The 15,084-nt window shown below is 42.6% G+C and overlaps 1 protein-coding gene across 4 annotated transcripts in view; it reads right to left on the bottom strand.

The window, feature by feature from the left end:
* SEC24D (SEC24 homolog D, COPII coat complex component) overlaps positions 1–15,084 on the bottom strand; it is a 112,217-nt gene that overhangs the window by 30,873 nt on the left and 66,260 nt on the right. For all 4 annotated transcript variants that reach the window (XM_043871421.1, XM_043871424.1, XM_043871422.1 and 1 more), the window contains exons 9-11: positions 14,609–14,747; positions 11,360–11,475; positions 3,287–3,411 (exon numbers count right to left, since the gene is read on the bottom strand). In XM_043871421.1, the coding sequence (XP_043727356.1) occupies positions 3,287–3,411; positions 11,360–11,475; positions 14,609–14,747 (380 nt within the window). The remainder of the gene's footprint in view (positions 1–3,286; positions 3,412–11,359; positions 11,476–14,608; positions 14,748–15,084) is intronic.

Genomic DNA, 15,084 nt, shown 5'->3' with positions numbered 1-15,084 from the left:
GGCAATCATACCATCAAAAATATAGTTATACACATGCACACTTACATACAGCCCAAAATAGATTTCATGGAAGAAAAGAAAAAATAGATTTGTTTTAATCTAAGAGATGTGCTCAGTCATGTCTGACTCTTTGCAACCCCACAGACTGTAGCCCTCCAGGCTCCTCTGTCCATGGAATTCTCCAGGCCAGAATACTGGAGTGGGGTACCATTTCCTTCTCCAGGGGATCTTCCTGACCCAGGGATCGAACCCACATTTCTTGCGTCTCCTGCACTGGAATGGTCGCTCAGTCGTGTCTGACTCTTTGCGACCCAATGGATTATACGGTACATGGAATTCTCCAGACTAGAATACTGGAGTGGATAGCCATTCCCTTCTCCAGGGGATCTTCCCAACCCAGATATCGAACCCAGGTCTTCCACATTGAAGGTGGATTCTTTACCAGCTGAGCCACCAGGGAAGCTCATTTTAAAAGATAAAGAGAAGGTATTCTGGCTTGAATAAGAACTTTTACGAGAAATATTTGAGAAGTGGCAGGGAATAGCCAGCAGTATCTTTTTATTTGTATTTTTCTCCTATCTTTTGCCAAAGTCGTATGTCTGCTCCAATGGTATATAAAAGTTATGATGACACCTAATAGTGTGATTTTATAATTTTCATCAATAGGTTACAAGCTTCATATCAGCAGTGTGCTGAAAAGGCACATGGTGAAGGGACTAGTCATGTGAGAAAGGAATCTGAAGCAGTCTGAGAGAAGGGGAGAGACTGTTTCCAGAAATCAGTAGCTTCACACTTAAAGCAAGCAGAGAAGGAGCATACCTCAACATAATAAAAGCCATATATGACAAACCCACAGCAAGCATTACCCTCAGTGGTGAAAAATTGAAAGCATTTCCCCTGAAATCAGGAACAAGACAAGGGTGCCCACTCTCACCACTACTATTCAACATAGTGTTGGAAGTTTTGGCCACACCAATCAGAGCAGAAAAAGAAGTAAAAGGAATCCAGATAGGAAAAGAAGAAGTGAAACTCTCACTGTTTGCAGATGACATGATCCTCTACACAGAAAACCCTAAAGACTCTACCAGAAAATTACTAGAGCTAATCAATGAATATAGTAAAGTTGCAGGATATAAAATTAACACACATAAATCCCTTGCATTCCTATACATTAACAGTGAGAAAACAGAAAGAGAAATTAAGGAAACAATACCATTCACCATTGCAACAAAAAGAATAAAATACTTAGGAGTATATCTACCTAAAGAAACAAAAGACCTATACATAGAAAACTATAAAACACTGATGAAAGAAATCAAAGAGGACACAAACAGATGGAGAAATATACCGTGTTCATGGATTGGAAGAATCCATATTGTCAAAATGACTATACTACCCAAAGCCATCTATAGATTCAATGCAATTCCTATCAAGCTACCAACAGTATTCTTCACAGAACTAGAAAAAAATAATTTCACAATTTGTATGGAAATACAAAAAACCTCGAATAGCCAAAGCAATCTTGAGAAAGAAGAATGGAACTGGAAGAATCAACCTGCCTGACTTGAGGCTCTACTACAAAGCCACAGTCATCAAGACAGTATCGTACTGGCACAAAGACAGAAATATAGATCAATGGAACAGAATAGAAAGCCCAGAGATAAATCCACATACCTATGGACACGTTATCTTCGACAAAGGAGGCAAAGATATACAATGGAAAAAAGACAATCTCTTTAACAAGTGGTGCTGGGGAAACTGGTCAACCACTTGTAAAAGAATGAAACTAGAACACTTTCTAACTCCTCAAGTGTGAAATTGAGATGTAGTATATTAAAGCAGCCCTGTGAGAGGTCTGTGAACAAAGACGTCATTTTCGGCAGAAAGCCCATCCTTGTCAAATGTCCCTGAGAACGAGGTAACAGAAACTGTAATCAGAACCGCTGGCAGGCAGCAAGGCCTTTTTTTTTGGCCCCATCTTCATCTTGCTCCCAGCTCATTCTTCACTGCAAGCTTCAGTTTGAAATCACCTCAGTGTTTTCTTAAACATCCCCACTGCTTTTCCAAACCATCTCCTTGAGAATACGATGACTTCAGCTTCACGGATACAAACAGAACGGCTCCTGGGAGGTCCGGCAGCAGCGCTCACTCAGCTGAGCCTCACTCACAGGCACCACAGCCCCAGCCACACGTGGGGCAGAGAGAGGAGGGGGCGCCCGAGCGCTCACGGAGCCCCGCGGGCTGTGGGCAGCCCACCCCGCAGAGCACCCCTTCCGGGACAGAGGCTGCTGGTGTTCAGGGTGGGGGGAGGGGCGAAGAGATTAAGGCTGGTGCACACACTAGGTTTCAGACGGGCTTCCACAGCCGCCTTTTGTCCTTAAGCGCGCCTTCCTCCCATAAAAAAGGCTTTCTCCCTGCTCCAAGTCTCCTTCCTAGATGCTAGTTCCAATCCTAAACAAGCTAGTTTGCAGTCGATAAAACATAGTCATGTGTGCTAACACACTTTCCATCTTTCCTTTTATGCACTCCCCCTGCAATGACAAGACAAGTGATGTACGCTATGCCCTTAAGTCACAGGTCACAGAGGCAGGAAGGCTGCCGAGGGGCCAGACGGGGAATCAGAAGGACAGAAGGAAATTTGGCCAAAGAGCCCCGATGGCTGCCATGAGATGGCAGTCAGTTTTCCTGTGTCCCTTAGAAATCCTACTGCACTAGCAACTACCTGTTTCCACTGGAAAATCAGTGGTTTTGAAAAGGGAAAACTGACTGCCAAGGCTTTTCCCACCACACTGCTGAGATTTTCCTTACAACTTAGAATGCACTTTTTAAGATCAGCTTTTGCTTAATTATTTGTTTGTTTGTTTTGGCTGTACCAGGTCTTAGCGACAACACGCAGGATCTTCGCTCTCGGTTGGGACACATAAGGTCTTGATTTTCAGTTGCGGCATGCAAACTCTTAGTTGCGACATGTAGTTCCCGGACCAGGGGCTGAACCCGCGCCCCCTGCATTGGGAACACAGAGTCTTAGTCACTGAGCCACCAGGGAAGTCCCTGGAATGTGTTTTGAATGTTGCTTACTGTGGCATTATTTCTTATCAGTTTTGTCTCTTTTTCTTCGTATAAAAGAGCACTCTGACTCTCTAAGGATTATTTGGCGCTGTTTAAATAATTATCTAATGTCCCCATTAGCAAAAAATCTCAATGGGCCATTCAGCACTTGTTTTCTGGCCAACAAATTAATTCAGCAATATTGTGTAAGCTACAGAAAAAATGGAAGTTCCCTTACTTCGGAAGTCTCTCCAGCACGGTTTTCAGTTCTTCACATATGAGCTTCACAAGTCCATTCTTGATATTACTATACGACACGTCAATCATGAAGATGAAGGCTGGTGGGTTGGGAGGCTTATTCTTCTACATGAAAGCAAGCAAATCACACACACTTTATAAAGTACATGCGTTTCATAATCAAATTAAAGCCCCCAGGAACTCTAGAAGGTCATCAGACCTCTCCTTTAATATTTTATGATATGACATCTGTGGAATCAAATCACTTTCTAGAACAGTCTCTGACACTATAAAAAAGGTAAAGGCTGTTTATTTTCCAGGCTGTGACCTGAGTCCCACTACTGAAGTAGACAGGATTATGACAGCTAAAAGAGAAGGTTCACTTTTGCAGGGCTCAGAAGGCCTTATGACCACAACTGCCCAAAGGTGAGTACAGTCTTGTGGGGGCCTTGCTTACAACCCTCTGCCTCAGGGGAAGAAATGTGTCTGGAACCCTGGCAGACTGTGCCCTCAAACAGTACAAAACTATAATTAGTGTTTGTTTTTGAAACTGAGGTTAAACTTCATAAACTTGATATCATCATGTTCAACTCTTCCTTTATAAGCTCTTTAAGGATATAAAATTACATACAAAAATATAATTGTATACTTGAAAATTTATACTGTATTATTAAATACTTACCTGTCCCTTACGTACTTATGGTAAAAAAAAAGTTGAATACTGGGTCTTTTTTCTATTTGCTTGAAATAATCACTGTAACATAAAGCAGCTGCTAAATATGTTTTGTAGCTTTTGGTCCCTTTACTGGTGGGTGTTCAAACAGCTCTTAGCAAGGGATTCATCAGTTGGATTGTACAAAATATTTAGAAAATATTTAGAACCACAGGCAAACATCTTTTGTGACACTAGAGAATAAAGTATTAAGGCTAATTAAATCTTAACTTTAGGATAAATGAAAAATGTTCTAAATTATATTTTAATTGCTACACTTATAAAATTAGGTGATAATATCTCCCAATTATCTTAGTAACTCATCCTATATCCACTATAGGGTTAGATGTAACATTTCTCTAATAAAAGTCATTTGTTTAAAAAAAAAAAAAAAGAAAAAAAATTGCAGGACTTAAAAACTACCAACCTGATTATTTCATAGTTTTGCCACATCCAGAATCAGACCAACAAAGAAATATAAGAACTCTACTGGACTTCCCTGGTTGTGGAGTGGTTAAGAATCTGCCTTGCAGTGCAGATGAGACCAGTTCAATCCCTGGTCGAGGAAGATCCCACCTGCCTCGGAGCAACTAAGGTCATGCACCACCATTGCTGAGCCCAGGCTCCACAATGAGAAGCCCGCTCACCGCAACCAGAGAAAGCCGGATGCAGCAACAAAGACCCAGTATGGCCCAAAACACAACAAGTCAGAAAAAGAAAGTAACTCTACTGCTGTCTACACGAGCAATTTTTATTGCAAATTTCTCGATTTCCACATAATCTAATTCCTAACATGCTGATTTACACAGAATTAAAACCATCATTCCCACTGATTAGACCAAAACCTGTGACCAAGCCAAATATGCCCTACCATTTTTACCTTCTCTCCCAAGTTCAGCATCACCAGTTCCCCACTGAATATCTTCCATTATCTCCAGTCTACACATTTCTATGTAATGCATCCCTCTAACTTGTTTTTTGCATCTTCTTCATCCTCATAACTTTGTGTGTTAGACACTTCAGTCACGTCTGACTCTTTGCAAACGCATAGACTGTAGCCCACCAGGCTCCTCTATCCATGGGATTCTCCAGGCAAGAATACTGGAATGGGTTGCCATGCCCTCCTCCAGGGAATCTTCCCAACCCAGGGATCAAACCCAGTCTCCCACATTGCAGGCAGATTCTTTACCATCTGAGCCACCTACACAAAATTAATATGTCACTCCTTTAAAGTACATTGCCTTCCAACAGCTGTTATCAATAACATCACTACACATCAACCCAAAGGCTTGGAAACATGAAATTAGATGTGACACTTCCTTTTCTTTCCATCAAGTTCCATCGATTTATTCTTTCAAAATGCTTCTTTCACATGTTTTACCCCATCGCCCTCTTAGCCACTGGGAAGCTTCTCACCTCTGGCCTTAACACCTATACTGGCTCCATCACTGGCCGCCTCCACCCACCACTCCACCCAGTCACTCCAGTGTGCTTTGCCCAGCCAAGCTTGGCAATGGATGGACTCTATACTGGATCATCTCACTAAAAGTGCTCTCTTGAAGCTCACAGACCTCCTGGCTGCAAACCACAGTGACCTGAAACAAAATCCAGCTCTCATCCTCATTCTCTGTCTCTGGCAGACCACCTTCCCTTTTTCAGCTGCTGAGGTACAAGGTCTCACTTCCTCTCCCACTTGTCCGATCTCTTCCTCTGTTTCTCACTGTCTTACCTTTTCCAAAGGATAGCTTCTTCGCTCTCCTTACCACATGATCCAGCATAGAATCTCATTTGCTCATTTTTAACCAGCACCTCTCTATCGGCGACTCCTCAGGTTCTCTCCTCAAGGTCTGTTTCCTGAGCTCCCAACCAGCCTTCCAGTCAACTACAGTCCAGCCCGCCTCCAGGGCAAGGCCCCACCAGCATCTTACACTCAGAAGTGTAGACAATGCTTCTCCCACTCTGGCTGGCCTTCTATAAGGAACTTACAGAAAGCATGATCCTCTTAAATAATCTGGGCTTCACACCCTCTTTCTCTCTGGAACTGTCCATCTCCCTTACTAGCCACATGGAGTTAACTGTGAAGCCCTCTGAGGCTCCTTCTAGTTCCAGTAACCAAATTTGGACCCTCATTTTCTTTCCTTTTAAAATTATTTTCAATAGTAGTAAAACACAGAAAATAATCTACCATCTTAACCATTTGGGCTTCCTTGGTGGCTCCGTGGTAAAGAATCTGCCTGCTAGTGCAAGAGATGCTGGAGACTTGGGTTTGACCCCTGGGTTGGGAAGACCCCCTGGAGAAGGAAATGGCAACCCACTCCAGTATTCTTGCCTGGCAAATCCCATGCACAGAAGAGCCTGGCAGAATACAGTCGATGGGGTCACAAAAGAGTTGGACACAACTTATCGACTAAACAAGAACCACCGTTTCTAAGTGTAAACTCTGTGCTATCAAGTACACTCATATTGTTGTGCAACTGTAACCACTATCCACCTCTAGCACACAAAACGGAAACTTCATCCCCATCAAACAATCATTTACCATCCCCTCCCCCCCCTTGTCCCTGTGAACCACTTTTCTACATTTCTAATTTCTGTCTCTATGAGTTGAATTACTCTAGGTACTTCATATAAGTAAAATCATACAGTATTTGTCATTTATGCGGCTGGCTTCTCTAAGCATAATGTCCTAACAGTCATCCATGTTAAAGCATGTGTCAGAATTCCCTTCCTTTCTAAGGCTCACTAATACTGCATGTTATGTACATACCACATTTGTTCATCCATTCATCCATCTATGGATACCTGGGTTGCTTCCACCTTTTGGCTATTGTGATTAATGCTGTTAAGAACACAGATGTACAGATCTCTCTCTGAGACTCTCTTTTAAATTATTTTGGGACTATACCCAGAAGTGGAATTGCTGGACCATTTGGCAATTTTTTTTTTTTTTTGAGGAATTCCTAAATGACCCTCATTTTCTCTTGTATGTTAACTGGTTAACTACTGTATTAACCAATCTCCCTCCTCTCAGGACATGGACTGCTGTCAGAATAAACTACCCAAGGCACAGTACAGACCCCAACACTGCTCCTCTGAGGACAGGCAGCTGACCGAGTCCCCAGAGTTAGCACAGAGCCTGGTCAGAAGAGCGCCCAGTACTGTGCCACACTTGAATGAACGTGTAGATGGGTGGGTGGATTAACACCAACAATTCCCTCTTAGCCTTTAAATGTCCTCATGGCCTACTGAATTAATAAAATTCTTCAATGGCCTGGCATTTGAAACTCCCCATAATATTCATTCAGCAAACATGCATAAAAGCCTAAGAGATCAAAGCTATGCCAAGCCTAGTGGAACATAAAAGGATGGTCTGGTCTCAAAACAACTTCCCAGCTTTACTTCCTATCATGCCCCAAAACACATTCCTCCAATTTAAGTGTTTGCCATTTTCAAAACATTTTCTATCCAGAAGTCACAATCTAGTGGGCCTGGGCCAAGAAAAATATTTCCTTGGCTGAAAAAACTATTTTGTTTGGCATAGTGTTTTTAAAAAATATTTGAATGTGCCTGTGTTTTGGGGGAAAGAGGAATATACTCTCCAATTATTCCAGTCCCTCTTCCAGGGCCCCATCACTCACCTGCAACGCCCACCTCACCCCCAAAAGTGCTAACTCGCACTGTTACAATAGCTAACTCGCACACGACTGAAGTCGTGTGGACTCTGTGCGACCCTACGGACCGTTGCCTGCCAGGCTCCTCTGTCTGTGGGATTCTCCCAGCAGGAATGCTGCAGTGGGCTGCCAAAAGGAACTGGATAAGCTGCAAATACACCTGAGAAACTGCTTCTGCTCACCGCCTAGTTTCCCCTTCCGTCTTCACATGTCCATCCTCTGCTCAGATGTCACTTACTTTCTAAAGCCCTTCTTCAATCCTCGCCAAATCAGACATGATTGCTCATCTGTTTTCTCATGGCACTCTGATTATTCTACTCTCACAGCATTTCCATTTGGATTTATAATGATGTACTTTTCTTATCAGGATTCTACACATGGTAAGGACTGAGATCGGGTTCATATCCTTGCTAGTTTTGGAATTACAACCAATGAGCCTTGGACATACTAGGTATAAAATAAATGTGAAAGTGAACCAAAATTAAATGGGGAAACTACATTAAAAAAAAAAAAAATGAGTAGTTTGGAATGAAAGTTTACCTTCCAGGTACATTATATGTGTACATAGATATATTCCGTAAACTTTGAACTAAAAAACTTTCAGTTATGAGACAGAGCTGGGTCTTTTTTTTCTAGGAAAACTCCACGGTGATTTTGTAAATACATGCCAACATATCCACAGCACACAGATAGGGAACAGGGGCTGTGTGGTCACGCAGACGTGGTTTCCGCTCTGGCCCCATCATTTTCTATATGTAGGGCCTGAGGTTGGCACTTAAGGTCTCTAGGCCTCAGTTTCCCCACATCATGGTGGTAACTCACCACATGAGTTCACTGGAGAACTACATGATACGATACAGAGAAGGCACTTAGCACACAGCATCACACACAGTGAATGCTCATGAGTGTTGATTTTAGCATCTAAAGTTGGCATTAAGATAAACTAACATGAATAGTAAAAATGTGATTTTGTAATTCTCCTTTAAGTGCGTATGGTGTTAAAAAATACACATACAAATTAAAGATTTTTTTAAAAATGTGGACCATTTTTTAACATCTTTATTAACTTTGTTACAATATTGCTTCTGTTTTTTTATGTTTTGGTTTTGGGCCATGAGGCATGGAGAATCTTTAGCCCCCTTACCAGGAACAGACTCAAACCTCCTGCATTGGAAGGCAAAGTCTTAACCACTGAACCACCAGGGAAGTCACATACAAATTAAATACACTCTTTTTCATCATCCAAATCCCTAAGGCAATTCATTATTATACTTCATTTACATTTTAAGTTATACTTAAATTTTAAGATATTAAGAGTATCTTTTTATTATGAACCTTATTTGGAATAATGAACAGAACATTAAGCTTACTAAAAAAAACTCTTCGAAACGTACAGTTTTTATTTGGTTCCTTGCCTGCTGTGTGAGATTTCCCATCAATTAGACGTCTGGAGCATTTCCACATAGCAGAGTTTGAAGATACTGAGACTTTTGTTCCCAGAAATAGATTTGACTCCCTGCCTAGGTTTCTACTAAAAAAGCAGAAAATAAAGATAATCTGGCCTTTTTGGCAGAGAACTGGAAACTCGGAGCATAGTTAGATTTATACTCCAGTTGCAAAGATCAGTGAATAAATTTTCTGGCACTAGGTTACAATAGCTTTAGTATATTTAATTAGAACTTCAAATGTTTATGTTCTGCCTAGTCCTTTTCCTTCAGTCAGTAACAGTTAAAGGACAAATAAACTGTCCAAAAGCAATTGGTACTATAGGACATCTTTTTTGTGTGAAATAAATCATCTGTACCAAAAAATGTTTTTATGTTTTCCCTAAATATGTTCAAATGCTACACTTAAAACTACTAAACTATTAACTCTTCTCTGATAACTAGGTCTATGTTATGTAGTTAAAAACTCATATTGCACACTAAAATGAATGAAAAAGGTATATTCATTGGAAAACATTTTTAAATTCACTCAGTTGAAAAAGCTTCTAATTAGGAACAATGTTCTTTGTAATTTTTACTAAACACAACATAGGCTGGCCCCCTAGGGAACATCTAGGGAAGACACCTGTGGGTCAGAGGCTGCTTCCTGAGGACTGGGCACTCAGGAGCACTCATTTTTGGAAGGGGAAGTAAGTCAGAATGACTGTGTGTCTTCAAGTCTACACACAGCACTTCAGATACAAGCTGCAACTTGAAGTGACATCCAAGATGTTTTCAAATCACTAAAGAATTTTAAAGACCTGCAAGATACCCATCATGATGTCACTATCACTAGGAGGTTGGGGAAGGGAAACAGCTGGTCCTGGGAGTAGTGACACCCTTGCAAGTTCATTTCCTCGTCCACTGACTCACTATCCATCCATCCACACACACTCATCAGCTGCCTACCCTGCAGCAGGAACTGTGGTAGATGCCGTAAAGACGGCTAGGACAGGGCTGGCCTGGCGGTCCAGTGGTTAAGAGTCCACCTGCCAGAGCAGGGAACCCGGGCTCAATCCCTGGTCTGGGAAGATCCCACGAGCCACAAAGCAACTGAACCCGAGGGCCGCAACTGCTGCCTGGGCCCCCAGCAGAGAAGCCAGCACAGTGAGGAACCCTTACATCCCAACTGGAGAGCAGCGCCCACTCGCCGCAACTAGAGAAAGCCCTGTGAGCAACGAAGACTCAGAGCAGCCAAAAGTGAATTAATTAAATTAAAAATGTTAGTATATTAAAAAAAAAACATAGCTAGGACAAGATTCTTGTTCCCAATGATATCAGAATCTAGGAAGAGGGAAAACATAGCAAGATTTAAACTCTATGGGGATAACTGCTAAAACAGATACATGGACCAAATTATGTGGAAGACAAATCAGAACATTTAGTAAATAACAACCACAATGACGTCAGAGAAAGTCAGATGAAGTCAGAGAAACACTCACATAAAATAAAATTTCAGCCAGAGATTAGAGAATAAGTAGGAATTTGCTGGGTGGGATATGCAGAGCTGTAACAGGAGGATGAAAATGTAGTCAGGTCAAAAGAATATCTTAGATACAAGCATGGAGTTGAGCAGAGGAGTGATCCTTTCGGAGTATGGGAGCCAATTTTGTACAATTGAAGATGCAGCTGAGGTGGGAGCTAATGGTCTTACAAGGAAATAAACTTTTGAATTTCATTTTTTAGATTGAGGCAGTAGGAGGAGTCTCACAGTTACATTTTAAAGCAAGGAAACCAGAGGACAGGATACCAGGCTGCTGAAATAACCTAAGGGCGATTCTGAGAGTCTAACTCACTGTGGTGACGGCTGAGTAGAGAAGAGAGCTAGAGAAACACGTCAGTAGTCTTACTGACCATACTGACTGACCTTCAGCCTCCAAAGGGAGATTCTTTGGGGATGACTGACAAAACAAACAAGGCAGAGGTGCAGTAGGGAACTGCTGCATTAGGAACCTAGCATATTCTCTCTTTAAGGGACATAAAAATGAAATTATTATTTTTTTCTTCCTGTCACTGCAGTGGATGGTCTGGCTATTTAACCACGTTAACAGCCTAGACGGCTTGATCTGTGTCTTAGGGATTTCTACTTCCCCATGGCACCACTCAAATGCTTTGGTTGTGAGTTAAAGTCAGGTCATTAAACATGAAAGTTATTCACTTGTATCTGATATCCATATATAAACACTGGAAGTCCTGGGAGCACTTACCCTGCAGTAATCCAAAGTAGCAACATATTCATACGATCCTAGAGATAACTCTGGCTTCTCATAGTGGTCCAGTCTTCTTCCAATGTGGTCCAGATGTTGGAAATAGAATGGTGGAACTAACAAAAACAAAATAGGAAAGGGAATCTTTTGTTTTTACAACACAGACAATTTAGTAAGTTCTCAAAGTTTATCATGGGAGGAAAGGAGTTAGTATGAGAAAAAAAAAGCATTTTAAAGCTGGAATGTAGCATATTCTAAAAATCCACTAGTCTTTCTTTCCAGTCTTGGAAAGATATTTTCTAATATATCTTCCTGACCCTTCTGCAAGTTACTGATGACAAAGAACATTAATGGTCTGGATCATTACAGAGAAACAGCAGATAAAAGCACGGGAGTTTTTAAATCGTCACAACCAAAAGTTAATTCTCCCTATTTAAGGACTTTTTCTCACAGGAATTCTAACTTTTCAAACTATTCAAATTTTCAATAGCCCAACAAATATACATTGGTTATTTGGACTATGCTGTTAGCTCTAATGTTTATTATCTTTTAATCAGAGATATCTTCAGCCACAGGGAGTTTGCACGGTAATCTTTAATGTTTGGGCTTCAGAGTGGAGACGATTACTGTATTAGGGAAAGACTACACCATGAGATCTCAGCTGAGGAACTCTTAATTTGATTCAAATGTCTAAGAAGGTTAGTTCTGGCTAAGCCCTGGAAGTCCTCCAACAGGGCAGGAACACTTATGACTCACACACTGAACTCTTGGACAAATATGGCCTGGTATCTCTGTGCAAACGACCTCTGCTGCCTTGAGAACAGGGCTGACTGTTAAACCACTGACAACAGAAGTATTTGGAATAACTAGCTATGCTCTGGTTTTAAGCATTTCATAAAGAACAACATTTTCGTTTGTAAAACCATGTAACTAATGACTTGTTTTAAAACCAATAGCTCAGTATTCTTTATTTTTAGTTGTGAACCAGCACATGGGTTGGACTTCCCTTGTGGCTCAGCTGGTAAAGAATCTGCCTGCCATGCAGGAGACCTGGATTCAATCCCTGGGTTGGGAAGATCCCCTGGAGAAGGGAAAGGCTACCCACTCCAGTATTCTGGCCTGGAGAATTCCAGGGACTGTGTAGTCCATGGGGTCAAAGAGTTGGACACGACTGAGCGACTTTCACTATCACTAGCACATGGGTTACAACAGGGCAGTTTTCTTTGTCTGGACATAAGACAACAGTCACTGAGGCTTGATTTTTTTTTTTTCCCCTATTTTCTTACTATATTGTGACCATTTCTTTTAAAACAAGTTTTATAAGATTCCCTTGTACATAAAGATCTCTGCTCTTGGAAATTCAGTGTTTTGAAAAGATTGTGGAAGTGGGAAGCTGACAGTCTCAGCTGGGCTAAGAAGGCTATGATGGCTTTTAATTGCTCTTCTGTTATGTTTAGCACACTCAGTTACTTAGTCGTGTCGACTCTTTTGAAACCCCATGGACTGCAGCCTGTCAGGCTCCTCTATCCATGGAATCTTCCAGGCAAGAATAGATGAGATGGATAATGTGGCACCAGCTGTTCTATGATGTATGGGTGGTACTTCTACACACTTTCTATAATTTATTTTTATTCACACATCTACATGTAATTGGTGAAAAAAAAATTCCCCTTAAAATCAATTAGCTTTATATTTGTTAGCATTTAATATTATTTGTCATGTTTCATAAACCAGATTCAAGTCCTCCCATAAATTACACATGGCCACATGACACTCGTCTTCCTGCATGTCTTTGGCCTCAAGCTCTTCCGACTGAGAGAGAATCTCTGACATTTCGAAGGAAAACAGAGTGAAACCATTTGACTATGCCTGCAAGGTTCTTTCTAACAAACCTCTGCCTTCTTTAAACCTAAATGAAGAATGTAGGCGCCAAGGTAAATCTAAGCGGGTCTGGCTTTCTTGCAAGAACAAATATTGGAATCTAGTATTTTTGCCGACGAAGGTCCATCTAGTCAAAGCTATGGTTTTCCCAGTAGTCATGTATGGATGTGAGAGTTGGACCATAAAGAAAGTTGAGCACCAAAGAACTGATGCTTTTGAACTGTGGTGTTGGAGAAGACTCTTGAGAATCCCTTGGACAGCAAGTAGATGAAACCAGTCAATCCTAAAGGAAATCAACCCTGAGTATTCAGTGGAAGGACTGATGCTGAAGCTCTAATACTGTGGCCACCTGATGTGAAAAGTAGAGTCATTGGAAAAGACCCTGATGCTGGGAAAGACTGATGGCAACAGAAGGGGGTGACAGAGGACGAGATAGTTGGATGGCATCACTGACTTAATGGACAAGTTTGAGCAAACTCCAGGAGATAGTGAAGGACAGGGAAGCCTGGTGTGCTGTAGTCTATAGGATCGCAGAGTCGGACACAACTTAGCAACTGAACAACAACAACGATATGAATAACCCTATTAGAAAATGAACACAACAGCTTCCCAGGAGTGGACACCCAAGGGATTCCCTCGGGTAGAAACACAAGAACTTCGTGTGTTTTCCTCTACCAGGAAGTGGCAGGGCCTTTTAAGGCTTCAAGCTGACACTTTGGGTGTGAGGCCAGAGAGTCACACAGGAAACAAAGATCCCAGATGCTCTACGTGAACGGATCCTGGATGGATTTCTGATCACCTTGTGAAGGAAGTTGGGGGCTGGAGTGAACACGCTAGGAATCCGGTGACCCTGTGGAGGCGTGATGAAGATTATCCAGGAGAGGCCTCTGCCATCTCCTAACTTTTCCCCCCAAAACGAAATCACTTGGAAGCGTGTGCTCACAGGGTTCCTGAGATCCAGGTCCCAGGGTTGTGTGGGATTTGGTTGCAGATTTCATGAAGGACAAGCGATGGAACAAGACCTTCCTTAGCAAGAGCAGAAAAGGTGGAGAAGCAGCGGAGCCCGCGCGCTCTAGTATACCAGGGTCTGCCGAACAGGTGCCACCGCTGCAGGGCGCGAGGCCTCCCAGGGGGCCGGGGGAGTCCTCGAGACACGGCTGGAAGCCAAGACCCCACTCCGCAGCAGGCGGCTTCTAAAGGTCTTTCTGAGGAGGCCTCGCTGTCAGTCTCCTGCACTGGGGGCCGGGCGAAGCCAGGGCTGTGTGAAGGGCGCACGAGGAGGCCAGCGCCGCTCGCCCGCCAGAGCCCGCCCGCGGCCGAGGGGGCAGGAGGGCCGCAGGCGGCTCAGACCCGGCGGGCGCCACTCACCGTCGTTCACGCAGCTGCAGAAGCCACACTGGTACCTCCTCCCTCCTTCGATGAACTGCATGAACGGGCACATGTAGGCTTTGCACCTGTTGCATCGGACTGGTCCAGCCTCCCCATGGTTTACCAGGTAGAGGGGCGTCTAGAGGAAGCAAGCAGAAGCAAGAGACACGTGGGCACAGCGTTTCCAGGCTTCCTCAGAAGTCCTACAGCGGTAGTCACTGAAATGTGAAAACTCCGGACTCATTAGGGAACTCCACTCAGTGTCCGCCAGGGGAGTAAGGACGCCTCTCTTGAGACTGTGTGGAATTCAAGGCAATACCCAAACAAAAATTACTTTAAATGCATGTCCAGTGTATAAACATATTTGTACATTTATGTATATGTGTATTGACCAATGTGTGTGAAGACAGAAGGAGAAAAAAAATACAGTGATGATACCCTGAATATTCACTGGAAGGACGGATGATGAAGCTGAA

This window comes from Cervus elaphus, chromosome 17, assembly GCF_910594005.1.
Source record: "Cervus elaphus chromosome 17, mCerEla1.1, whole genome shotgun sequence".
Lineage (NCBI taxonomy): Eukaryota > Metazoa > Chordata > Mammalia > Artiodactyla > Cervidae > Cervus > Cervus elaphus.
The sequence above is the reverse complement of the archived record's forward strand: the minus strand, read 5'-3'. Positions and strand labels throughout refer to the sequence as shown.